Here is a 13312-nt window from a genome sequence, read left to right on the forward strand (position 1 = left end):
CCCCCCATGACAGGTGCCCCACTGTTTTGTCATCCAGTTCAACCTACAATCAAATCAAACTTTTGTAACCTTCTAAACATCTTTGCTGCAATCACCACTTTTGTTTGGTTGGCTAACAACAAACACTGGGAAAGCTGTAGCCTAAGTGGGCAACCGTATAGCTAGATAGTTTTTGAGCTGGTTATATCGAGGTAACTTTAACTTAACTACCTATCTACAGCTGAAGTATTTAGCGAGCATATTTGAGGCCTTGGTAATTGTGTGTTTGGTGACTGTAGAACCTAACTGACTTAGCTATCTAGCGCAATGATTGAACATTCATTCTAAATTGTCTCCATTTGTTTATTTGTATTTAAGAAGGAACAAAATGGCGCCGCAATACAAAGTAGTTAATTCGTAATTTTGTGTTGATACTGACAGCTGTCTTCTTCATTATGTTCCTGACCAGGTGTCAGGATGTCTGATGAAGAAGATGCTCCGGGCTGTCCTCCAGGCCAATAAGAACGGGGTGTCCATCAGGCGGAATACAGGTCGCTGACGGGGGAGTTCATCCCTGACCGAAAGCTGGGCTACCCTTCACTGGAGTGCTTCCTCCGCAGTACCCCCTCTGTGGTCAGGATGGAGAATTGCATGGGGGGAGGCAAGGCCTTCGTCCCAATAAATGGGTGTCTGGTATCCTAGTGGTTAAGAGCGTTGGGCCAGTAACTGAAACGTCGCTGGTTTGAATCCCCGAGCCGACTAAGTAAAAAAAAAATCTGCCTGTGCCCCTCAGGAGCAAGCAGTATAACCCTTATACCATCCGTTTCCTTTCTACCTGCCACTTTCCTTTTAAATCTAATGAAGGGAAGTGAAGACGTACACATTTCAGGAGGAAGGACAGATTCGGAGTTTGAGGAGAGTTGAGCTCGTCAGATTCAAGTTTTAAGCCAATAGGTGTCACTTTGTATGAGCTTGTACTCTCCATATTTCTCCTGTAAATAATGTGCTTTGCTGCAGTCTGTCAAGAAACGGCCCACATCGCTCAGCTGGTCGCTCTTCAGAAGTCCAGCAAGAGGGGCCTGGCAGCTCCCAGATGCTGAACTGTCAGATGAGGTCGAAATTGGCTTCAAACTTTGTTCTCTGCTAGGTCTCGTCTGTCCTTGTCACAGTCAGTGTCATCTGGCAATGGCTCTTTTTCTGAATGTGTCTTTCCTCGATGGCCCAGTTAACTATTCCTTTGAGAACTTGATTTTTTTTTTTAAAAGAGCTAAGAATAAGGGCCTTTCAGACCAAAATCATATTTCTCTCTCCGTCTCTCTCTCTCTCTCCTGATTCTTTGCACATATTAAAACAACCAGTGAGTGAAAAAATTAAGCAGGATGCTATCATCACTGACATCTACCTCTTCCATCTCTCCCCTTGTCTTCCTCCAGAGAAGCCTTGCATGTCCCTGCGTCAGCCTGACCGTGCTCCAGTGCGCTTTGGCTGGAGCCAGCCTTACACCTCCATGGGACCCCAACGGCCACGGAGCTACAACACCTGTGGAGGCTTTAGCGCTGGGGGAAGACATCAGGAAGATGTACAGCCCGCATGATGAGAGGGTCAACCCCCCTGCTCCGGCCCCTACAGAGTCAGAACAGGGAGTCCATCACTCAGGTGAAACAGAGTGAGAGGTGAGTGGAAGGAACACATGTTTTAGTATGAGAGGTGTGGAGGGCACTAACGCATACCATTGTGTAAGACATAGGTGGTTTGTGATGTTATACCGTATTCAATGTCATTTGATGTAACGTTACTGCAAAATGTCTTCTCTGCATTCAAATAGTACCAACAGATATTACTCTACCTCTGTTTTTCTTCAGGCCAGACAAGAAATGTACCTTTTCATTCTAGACTGGTGAATGAAGTCAACCATCGCATTTCGAATACCACCCAGAAAGCTCCTGGTAAGTCAAGTGGGACCCTCCTTTCTCCAGTTGGAGATTTGGCTAATTCCATAGCAGCAGATTCATAGTGGAGATTTTGTCTGAAATCCGAAAGAAAGAGTATTTCTTCCTAGGAAGTGTATGCTGTGTATCCCCGTAGAGGCCATCTGGTTTCAAATAACATTTTATTAGCCACACGCGCCGAATACAACAGGTGAAATGCTTACTTACAAGCCCCAAACCAACGGTGCAGTTTAAAAAAGTACCAAGAAGAAATAAAAGGAAGAGTGCATCTGTCCTCTGGACGCTTTAGTGATGGTAGTGTTACTGTACAAAACATTTGAAAATGATTTCACCCTACTGAACATGACTTGCTGGTATACTATGTAATAATGTGTCGTCCATTCATCCTACTGTTTCCCAGCTCCCTCCGTTACCATCAGTAACGTCTCTGCTTCTCCTCCGACGCCCAAAGCCCTTCAGCCGGGAGGCTACAACCCCCAGGTGGTCCAGAGTCGGATCTCTGAAGTGCTGAAGAAGTACTACAGTGGTCTGTGGCTGTCCAAGCTGCCCTGTGTGTACCGGAACATGCACAACCAGGACCTACCTGGTGAAGTGGTCATAGACCTGGAGAACTGGACACATGTCTGCTCAGTAAGTATCTAGTGGAAAATCATATTATCTTTGTTTCCCTTCGATCAGCAACAAAAGGAATTGTTTTGAAATTATAGAAATTTTCCAGTTTATTTTTCACCCACAGATTTTCGGAAACATTCGATAGTCGCGCCTTTTTCCTGTAGTGTTTTGAGATGTTTCATGCACTTTGATGCATTGAGTGAAACTTTGTGTTTCAGGTTGAGAAGCCCGTTAGTACCAATCGAGCAGATAGGCTGGTCTATCCCCCTCAGCCCAACCCCCCCAGCCTTGCTGTCGCACCAGTCAAACCCGCAACGGCCCCTTATACTGTCAAACCAGCGACAACCCTCCTAGCTAAACCCATCACTACCGCTCTAGGCAAACCAGTCACCACCAACCCAATGAAACTGGCCCCTCTATTCTACTCACTGCAGAGCCCCTCCTTGAACCAGAGTCAGACCTCACCCACTCCACCGGCCCCCTCGTGGAAGCACTCCCCGACCCATACCCCCACCTCTCCAATTACCCCCTCTACCTTGTGGAAGCCCTCTCCTTCCCACCTTCTCCCTACACCCACCTATAATTTGTGGAAACCCTTCCCTACTTCCACCTCGCCCTCATGGAAGCCCACAACTACCACTTTCTCCCCTACTCCCCCCCCAACTCCTCCCTTCCTCACCTCCCCCACATGGATGGGCTCCCCTACCCCCACCACCCCTATCCCCCTCTCCCCTACAGCGGTGAGCATCCCTGCGGAGGCGTGCCTCAGACTCAAGGAGCTGCTGTCTAAATACAGCCACGGCCTGTGGGCCCACGCCCTACCAGGAGACCTTCAAGGCCCCCCTTCCCAGAGGACATCCTGGCCAACCTGTCTCTCTTACAGGACATCTGCACTGTGGAGTACCCCATGCCTGACAACAAAAATAAGGCCATCCTTTACGGCCCCGTCACGGACTACAAGGCCAAGGTAGGGCTGCCTGTTCTCCTCCAGAAATATTATTGTATTTATTCATTGTTTAATTCAGGTGATCATATATTGGATTCATTTCTGATTCTAAGTCGGGAATCGACTCTTGAAATTGATTCTCTCTCAATCCTGAGCCGACTCCAATAGAAGAAACTGGTAGAAAACACATTGGCACAACTGTAGTAAGGTATGTGGTTTGGACATGCAGATGAGCAGCACCCCGTCCTCCCCGTCGGGTTATAAGCTCAACAGCACCCACATGATTCCTCCACTGCTGCTCCCCAAGGAGGAGTTCCCCTCAGTGCTGGTTGTGGAGGCAAGCAGCATCGACCTGGTCATCCTCAGGTAGCTTATTTCTTTGGTCATTTAATTATTTATTTTGATAAATTGCTCGTCTTCGACGTTGCAATTTCGAGGGCATTTCATGAACTTTTCAGGTCATTATTGCCACCTAAAGCCTCTAATTTCCTGTTTAGAAGATTCCCTCCCCTGCAATATTTCCTGCGGTTTCCGGAAATCCTTCAACCAGGATTTCAGAAAAACCTGAGAACTTTTGGGAAATGTTGGGGATTTTACTTTTCATACTCAGCTACATTGGCGAGGGCTACTCTCAGGCCCTGGAGGCAATGGAGGAATCCATGACAACGGTCTACAGCCAGCTCAGTGCTCAGAGGCTCCTCCCCTTCCCCTCGGCTGGCCAACTTGCGGCCGTCAAAGTGAAGAGGGGTGAGGAGGTCGCCAGGGCCCAGGTCTGTGAGGTCATGACTGACAAAAGTCAAGGTAAGGAAGGTCTGGAGGGGCAAGCTCAATGGAGAATCTCCATTGAAAGTTCTGTTTAGTTCAGGACTAGGCTTAATCGGTGTCCAAGAAATCTCCCCTATAGGTTTGTGAAGCGCTGCAGGGAACTGTGAGTCAAAACACGATTAGGTGGTGAAAAGTTTAACAAACATTGGCCTATTAAAATGAGGTGAAAAGAGAATCAAAATCAAATCAAATCAAATTTATTTATATAGCCCTTCGTACATCAGCTGATATCTCAAAGTGCTGTACAGAAACCCAGCCTAAAACCCCAAACAGCAAGCAATGCAGGTGTAGAAGAAGTGTGTGATAATGGGTTAAAAGGTCTTTCTAAGGTCTTTGAAAGCCAAGTTATCAAACAGATTACCGACCATTTCGAATCCCACCGTACCTTCTCCGCTATGCAATCTGGTTTCAGAGCTGGTCATGGGTACACCTCAGCCACGCTCAAGGTCCTAAGCGATATCATAACTGCCATCGATAAGAGACTACTGTGCATCCGTATTCATCGACCTGGCTAAGGCTTTCAACTCTGTCAATCACAACATTCTTATTGTTAGACAACAGCCTTGGTTTCTTAAATTATTGCCTCGCCTGAATCACAAACTACTTCTCTGATAGAGTTCAGTGTGTCAAATCGGAGAGCCTGTTGTCCGGACCTCTGGCAGTCTCTATGGGGGTGCCACAGGGTTAAATTCTCGGGCCGACTCTCTTCTCTGTATACATCAATGATCAGTGATTCTTTGATTCACCTCTACGCAGACGACACCATTCTGTATACCTCTGGCCCTTCTTCGGACACTATGTTAACTAACCTCCAGACAAGCTTCAATGCCATACAACACTCCTTCCGTGGCCTCCAACTGCTCTTAAATGCAAGTAAAACTAAATGCATGCTCTTCAACCGATCGCTGCCCGCACCCGCCTGCCCATCCAGCATCACTACTCTGGAAGGTTCTGACTTAGAATATGTGGACAACTACAAATACCTAGGTGTCTGGTTAGACTGTAAACTCTCCTTCCAGGCTCACTTTAAACATCTTCAATCCAAAATTAAATCTAGAATTGGCTTCCTATTTTGCAAAAAAGCATCCTTCACTCATGCTGCCAAACATACCCTCGTAAAACTGACCATCCTACCGATCCTCGACTTTGGCGATGTCATTTACACAATAGCCTCCAACACTCTACTCAACAAATTGGATGCAGTCTATCACAGTGCCATCTGTTTTGTCACCAAAGCCCCATATACTACACACCACTGCGACCTGTACGCTCTCGTTGGCTGCCCTCGCTTCATACTCGTCGCCAAACCCACTGGCTCCAGGTCATCTACAAGTCTCTGCTAGGTAAAGCCCCACCTTATCTCAGCTCACTGGTCACCATAGCAGCACCCACCTGTAGCACACGCTCCAACAGGTATATTTCACTGGTCACCCCCAAAGCCAATTCTTCCTTTGGCCGTCTCTCCTTCCAGTTCTCTGCTGCCAATGACTGGAACGAACTGCAAAAATCACTAAAACTGGAGACTCATATCTCCCTCACTAGCTTTGAGCACCAGCTGTCAGAGCAGCTCACAGATTGCTGCACCTGTACATAGCCCATCTGTAAATAGCCCATCCAACTACCTCATCCCCATACTGTATTTATTTATTTATCTTGCTCCTTTGCACCCCAGTATCTCTACTTGCACATACATCTTCTGCACATTCTAGCATTCCAGTGTTTAATTGCTATATTGTAATTTTTTCGCCACCATGGCCTATTTATTGCCTTTACCTCCCTTATCCTACCTCATATGCACATGCTGTATATCCACTTTTTCTACTGTATTATTGATTGTATGTTTTGTTTATTCCATGTGTAACTCTGTGTTGTTGTATGTGCTGAACTGCTTTGCTTTATCTTGGCCAAGGCGCAGTTGCAAATGAGAACTTGTTCTCAACTAGCCAACCTGGTTAAATAAAGGTGAAATACAAAAATAAGGAAATAAGGATACTTTTCTGCAAACTTTTTAGTTGGATTTTACAGTCTAGTGTGAAAAATAATAATCATGGGAAGTAGGAAATAATGAGGACGTTTTTATTGGCCCTTCCTATGCTAGACTTAGTTTTAAAGGTGTCCATTCCACATCACCTACAAGGCCCTGTTTATAACCAGTCTTGTCTTGTTGCCCCTCAGGTGTTTTACCTGGACCACTAGCCAGGTGTACTACTAGAAGACTGTGCCTTGTAGGTTTTCAGTCCACAGAGAGTTCAAAGGCCCTGTTTATAACCAGAATGTCTTGTTGCTCTACAGGTGTACTAGGTGGAACATGGCTTCTCTGAGGTCCTCAGTAGAACCACACTATTGGAGCTGCAGAAAGACTTCTTCAAGCTGCCCTTCCAGGTGGCTACCGGTCTACTAGCTGGTAACCAAGTTCAACTCCCATTTCCCCCATTTCTTCTGAGCGTTGCAACTATAATGTGTCTCCTGAAAAGGATTCGTTGGAAAGACGAGTTGGGATTTGTGTGATGGAGAATACAAGCAGGTAGCTAAATGTAATGTTTATTTACACGTGACACGTCACCACAGTTAGTGGTATTCCACATTCTCCTGTGTTTAATCTGCTGTCTTTATCCTTCAGGGATCCTCTCATATCTAAGTACCTCTGGGATGTAATATGGGGCAAGAGGTTGATTTTAATCGCTTTCGCTCTTTTTCCATCTCTCTTTCCCGCTCTCTTTTCTCTCTCCAGCTCTCTCTCCCTCACGCTTCTGTCACCATCTCTTTCTCCATTTCTCTCTCTCTCCCTCACGCTTCTGTCGCCATCTCTTTCTCCATTTCTCTCTCTCTCCCTCACGCTTCTGTCGCCATCTCTTTCTCCATTTCTCTCTCTCTCCCTCACGCTTCTGTCACCATCTCTTTCTCCATTTCTCTCTCTTTCTGTCTCACTCTGTCTCTGACTTGCTGGGAGCAGCATAGGGTCAGCCTCGGAGTAGAGCACATTATGGGGTTAATGGCCTTGCTCTATGGCACACTGGCAGTAGGTGTGACAAAGATGACACCCAGGCCATATGCCACCCAGGTTATACTCTATTTTTGAAAGAGTACATTAACAAAGACCATACGAACATTTATGACAGCTGGACGTACTATGGTCAGAAGGATACAGGAAGAAAGATGGAAGCAAGATAACTGATGACTAACACGTGAAACATAAGCATGCAATGCATACATTATTTTTAGCACGTGAAAAGGGTTCTACCATCGTTATAACCTAACCAAAAGCAGATATGAGCGTTAGTGGGTGTGAACTAGCTCTGAGATGAGAAGAAAATAATAAAAGGCCACGGGAAGCTATTTTCATATAGAGGGAGGGGACTCTATATGTTATGCAAAGACAGATCCTATAAAGGCAGAACTCTGTAATATGAGAATTTAGTCTCTTTATATGGAGGGGCTCGGCCCTGTTACGGCCCTGTTACGTTTGTGATAGGGTCCTTCCATGGAGGGGCTCGGCCCTGTTACGTTTTTGATAGGGTCCTTCCATGGAAGGGCTCGGCCCTGTTATGTTTGTGATAGGGTCCTTCCATGGAAGGGCTCGGCCCTGTTATGTTTGTGATAGGGTCCTTCCATGGAGGGGCTAAGGTCGCCCTGTTATGTTTGTGATAGGGTCCTTCCCTGTTGGAAGGGTCCTTCCAGGGGCCCTGTTATGTTTGTGATAGGGTCCTTCCATGGAGGGGCTCAGCCCTGTTATGTTTGTGATAAGGTCCTTCCATGGAGGGGCTGCCCTGTTATGTTTGTGATAGGGTCCTTCCATGGAGGGGCTCAGCCCTGTTATGTTTGTGATAAGGTCCTTCCATGGAGGGGCTCGGCCCTGTTATGTTTGTGATAAGGTCCTTCCATGGAGGGGCTCAGCCCTGTTATGTTTGTGATAAGGTCCTTCCATGGAGGGGCTCGGCCCTGTTATGTTTGTGATAGGGTCCTTCCATGGAGGGGCTCAGCCCTGTTATGTTTGTGATAGGGTCCTTCCATGGAGGGGCTCGGCCCTGTTATGTTTGTGATAGGGTCCTTCCATGGAAGGGCTTGGCCCTGTTATGTTTGTGATAGGGTCCTTCCATGGAAGGGCTCGGCCCTGTTATGTTTGTGATAGGGGTCCTTCCATGGAAGGGCTCAGCCCTGTTATGTTTGTGATAGGGTCCTTCCATGGAGGGGCTTGGCCCTGTTATGTTTGTGATAGGGTCCTTCCATGGAGGGGCTCGGCCCTGTTATGTTTGTGATAGGGTCCTTCCATGGAGGCCCTGTTATGTTTGTGATAGGGTCCTTCCATGGAGGGGCTCAGCCCTGTTATGTTTGTGATAGGGTCCTTCCATGGAGGCCCTGTTATGTTTGTGATAGGGTCCTTCCATGGAGGCCCTGTTATGTTTGTGATAAGGTCCTTCCATGGAGGCCCTGTTATGTTTGTGATAGGGTCCTTCCATGGAGGCCCTGTTATGTTTGTGATAGGGTCCTTCCATGGAGGCCCTGTTATGTTTGTGGGCTCCGGCCCTGTTATGTTTGTGATAGGGTCCTTCCATGGAAGTGGGCTCGGCCCTGTTATGTTTGTGATAGGGTCCTTCCATGGAGGGGCTCAGCCCTGTTATGTTTGTGATAGGGTCCTTCCATGGAAGGGCTCGGCCCTGTTATGTTTGTGATAGGGTCCTTCCATGGAAGGGCTCGGCCCTGTTATGTTTGTGATGGGGTCCTTCCATGGAGGGGCTCGGCCCTGTTATGTTTGTGATAGGGTCCTTCCATGGAAGGGCTCGGCCCTGTTATGTTTGTGATAGGGTCCTTCCATGGAAGGGCTCGGCCCTGTTATGTTTGTGATAGGGTCCTTCCATGGAAGGGCTCGGCCCTGTTATGTTTGTGATAGGGTCCTTCCATGGAAGGGCTCGGCCCTGTTATGTTTGTGATAGGGTCCTTCCATGGAAGGGCTCATTTTTGCTACTTTGTATTAAAGTGTATATTGAATTCACAAGTTCTTGTAAGAGTGTTATATTTCTGAGACGATTCTCCATGACACCGCCTGGTCAAACTGAGCAATCAGTTAGTCATGGAGGTGACCAAGAACCCGATGGTAACTTTGACAGAGCTCCACAGTTCCTCTGTGGAGATGGTTGTCCTTCTGGAAGGACTCCCATCTCTGCAGCACTCCACCAATCAGGCCTTTATGTTAGTGGCCAGATGGAAGCCATTCTTCAGTATTTCTAAAAAACTGTTTTTGATTTGTCATTATGGGATATTGTGTGTAGATTGATGGGGGGGGATTTAATCAATTTTAGAATAATGCTGTCACATAACACAATGTGGAAAAAGTCAAGGGGTCTGAATACTTTCTGAAAAAACTGTGTCAACTGTTTTTGTACTACAGGTGTGGTAACAGCTAGCTGAACAGCTGGTTCAGAATGTAATTTGGGAAGAAATTGCAGTAGGCACACTTTAAACAAAACTATTGAATTTGCTTGCTTCAAGAGCAGCAATATGATGCTTGAAAAAGTGAAGCATAGACGGATGAGAGTTGATTAGACATTTAGAAGCAGGTGTGATCCACAGCTGGCGCAATGAAAGAATTGGGCCACAGAGTTGTCCTCATTAGCATAGCTTTCATCAGCTTTCAGAAGACACGAACTGAAAGTAGGCACACTGGATGTCCAAAAAAGACAAGATGAAAGGCTCTAACTTGGACTGATTTTAACCCTCTCTTCCCCTTTAGTTAAAAGCACTTTGAAAAAGGAAAAAGAAACATATTTTTCGATTGATTTTCCTTCTGTACTGTTAGATCTTCAAGGTTTCTAACCCTCTCCCTCCTTTCCTCTATGCGCTGTAGATCTTCAAGCTGAACTTTAAAATGAAATGTTATTGATTCTCCTATGTCATGTCGATTTCCAAGCATTTTTAACCCTTTCCTTTTCTATAGAGCTTGAAGCTGGACGAGGCCAAGCTGGTGCACATCTACCTGTTTACCTCTCAGGGCTCCCAGGATGTCACCAACAGTGTTAACCACCAGATGGTGACCTCTGACCTATGGAAGCACCCCGCCTTCCCCGGACCCCAGAAGGACGGCCTCCCTACCCCCAGTTTCCTCGACACCATGGTCGCCAACATGGTGGATCAGTTTACCCTCGACAGCCCAGCCTGCAGCCCTATCCCTGTCTCCACCAAGACCCCCAGCCCTCTGGAGGGTGCCGGGGACACGTCAAAACTGCTCACCCCCACTTTGGTCACCTGCACTTGGGGAGAGAAGCAGCTGGCGCTGACCCATCTCATGGAGCTTCCCCAGGCGGGCCAGAACATGGACGTCTACGTGTCTGTGGCCTGTCACCCGGGACACTTTGTGCTGCAGCCGTGGCAGGTAACCAGTTCAAGAGAGCTGTCAATGCCTGCGTCCCAAATGGCACCCTAATTCCCTACATGGTGCACTACATTTGCACAAAAGTAGCACACTATGTAATGGAAAAGGGTGCCATTTGGGACTCTGCAGAGAAATGGTTAATGGCGTAGCTTAGTCTTAGACATTGATTTTGTTTAGTCTTGGCGATGACGTGTATTTGGATACATGTTTTGTATATTTTAGTCCGTATTGTTGAACTCCCGTGTCAGCGATTTCTCTGTCAAACTGTAAAAAAAAATATTGCTTTCAGTGTGAACTAAGACGACTAAAACCACATATAAAGTATGTAGAAAAGATAACCGTGCTTTATCATTTTTTTAATATAATCTTTGAGGACCGACAATCATCAAAATAAAAGCTAGACAGTCAGGGAGAATTGAAAGTTCAAAAAACAATGACTATAGCAGTATATATTTTATTATGTCCTTCTATTATTATCCTTGTCTCATCGCACACCAGCGACTCCTGTGGCGGGCCGGGTACAGTGCGCACTAACCAAGGTCGCCAGGTGCACGGTGTTTCCTCCGACACATTGGTGCGGCTGGCTTCCGGGTTGGATGCGCGCTGTTTTAAGAAGCAGTGCGGCTTGGTTGGGTTGTGTTTTGGAGGACGCATGGCTTTCGACCTTCGCCTCTCCCGAGCCCGTACGGGAGTTGTAGCGATGAGACAAGGTAGTAACAATTGGATACCACGAAATTGGGGAGAAAAAGGGTAAAAAAAGAAAAGCCCACTTTTTTTATTTAAAAGTTATCTCACCAACAGATGCATATCTGTATTCCCAGTCATGTGAAATCCATAGATTAGGGCCTAATAAATTTATTTCATTGACCGATTTTCCTCATACGAACTGTAACTCTTGCATGTTGCGTTTTTATATTTGTGTTCATTACATTTTGAAATGTGTCAAATAAAACTCAGGACCCGTACAAGCTGATGGGAGAGATGGTCCTTTACAACAACCAGAGGGAGGAGACGCCGGGGCCGGAGATGAACAGAAAGGGCCAGGCCAAGGTGGACCATAAGTGAGTGGACAGATTAGGGCCTGGAGGCCTCCACAGTTTTTTTGATTTTATACAAATGAAAAAAGCCAGTCACACACTTGTCTCCGGAATGAAGTCTGACTTCATTGTGTTTTTAGTCCTCGCTGATTTATGGGCTTTGTTTGGTTTCGTTTTCACATGGCTGAGGCAATATAACTGTTAGAGAAGAAGCGGAGCTTCCCTGGGACAGGAAGGCGATTGGTTGAGTCATTTATTGAATTTATTTGAGAATGACAAAAATAAATAAATAGCCAGTAGCGACATATATTTAAAAAAGGATAACACAAAGTCACTGGTTGCATCTGAAAGGGCACCCTATTCCTTACGTAGTGCACTGCTTTTGACCAGGCCCCATTTCAGAGGAGACAGACATCTGGGTCCACAACGTCATGGCTGACTTCCCAGAGGAGCTGAGTACCGCCCCGTAGCAACAACAGAGCGGTACGATCCTTGTTTCAGCAGGATGTTGTATCTATACCTTATGTCATGCCTTATTGGAATGGATTTATTGATAATATCTGTTGGAAAAAAGTTTGGATGTTGCCACACACATACCTACTTGTTAACAAAATTAAGGAAGTTTCCTTTAAAATTATTCATAAATATTATCCTGCCAACCACTATATGAAGAAGTTTAAGGAAAACATCAACTCAAATTGCTCCTTTTGTAATGACCACCCAGAAACAGTTGTGCATCTTTTTTGGCATTGTATGCATGTAAGAAAACTGTGGCAAGACATCAGTAGGTTTATAATTGAACACATTTATGAAGATTTTACACTATTGTGGAGATATGTACTGTTTGGATTCTTTACATACAATAGAAATAAGCAGAATCATTTTTATGTAATTAATTTCATTATTCTTTTGGCCAAATTTCATATACACAAATGTACATTTACAAACAGAAAACCACATTTTTGTACCCTACAAAAAGAAATTGAACTGTATTTTAAGACGGTTAAATGCTCTACTAACAAAAAAGCTGTTAGAATTGTAAGTATATGCATGTCCCTTAAGGTCCTTGTGTAATTGTAATGTGATATTGTACCCCCTGGCGCGATTGTCCATTGTTTGTAATCTATGTATGCTTGTGTTCCCTCATGTGCTTTATGTATTGATTTGTTGTTAATAAAAAAAAAAATTAAAAAAAAATTAAAAAAATAAAGAGTACCGCCCCGTAGAACCGGACTGGACAGACCGAACGCATAAGACTGTTGTGGTATCCTTTTCTTATCCCGCACAGGTAGAACTCTGCCAGAGTCTATCACATACGCTGAAATTATGTACAGCACTGCCTTGCAGCATATAACTGTTGGTATCCCTTTCACTTATTCCACAGGTCACAAAGATCTGCCAGAATGTCACAGGTCATTGGGGAGCCATTTATGCAGAAGCGTGGTCTTATCAGCTTCGCAATGTATGAAGCATAGAACTGTGTTTTTTTTCTTCCTTATCGTATGTGTGGGGGGTGAATCTATTTGCAGTTGTGCATATACAGAGAAAGGGATTAAACAGCAGTACCGAACCCCATCGATCTCCTTAGTAGGTTATG

The 13312-nt window shown here is 45.6% G+C and overlaps 2 protein-coding genes across 3 annotated transcripts; both read left to right on the forward strand.

The window, feature by feature from the left end:
- The first annotated feature begins 1593 nt into the window (after window positions 1-1593).
- On the forward strand, window positions 1594-3511 carry LOC121847828 (DNA-directed RNA polymerase II subunit RPB1-like). The gene is made up of 4 exons (XM_042330598.1): window positions 1594-1652; window positions 1842-1925; window positions 2329-2558; window positions 2759-3511. Exons 3-4 carry the CDS (start codon window positions 2493-2495, stop codon window positions 3509-3511), a joined length of 819 nt encoding a protein of 272 aa, XP_042186532.1. The 5' UTR covers window positions 1594-1652; window positions 1842-1925; window positions 2329-2492.
- A 155-nt stretch (window positions 3512-3666) lies between these two features.
- LOC112245028 (tudor domain-containing protein 7B-like) lies at window positions 3667-12299 on the forward strand. 2 transcript variants are annotated; one of them, XM_024412962.2, is made up of 5 exons: window positions 3667-3852; window positions 3984-4287; window positions 6604-6835; window positions 10244-10678; window positions 11636-12299. In XM_024412962.2, exons 4-5 carry the CDS (start codon window positions 10334-10336, stop codon window positions 11741-11743), a joined length of 453 nt encoding a protein of 150 aa, XP_024268730.1. In that variant the 5' UTR covers window positions 3667-3852; window positions 3984-4287; window positions 6604-6835; window positions 10244-10333; the 3' UTR covers window positions 11744-12299. The 2 variants fall into 2 exon arrangements, with proteins under 2 accessions (XP_024268730.1, XP_042185654.1); XM_042329720.1 differs by lacking the exons at window positions 3667-3852; window positions 3984-4287; window positions 6604-6835 and having other exon boundaries at window positions 9618-10678.
- Window positions 12300-13312: the final 1013 nt, after the last annotated feature.

This window comes from Oncorhynchus tshawytscha, linkage group LG11 (assembly GCF_018296145.1).
Source record: "Oncorhynchus tshawytscha isolate Ot180627B linkage group LG11, Otsh_v2.0, whole genome shotgun sequence".
In the NCBI taxonomy this organism is placed as follows: Eukaryota; Metazoa; Chordata; class Actinopteri; order Salmoniformes; family Salmonidae; genus Oncorhynchus; species Oncorhynchus tshawytscha.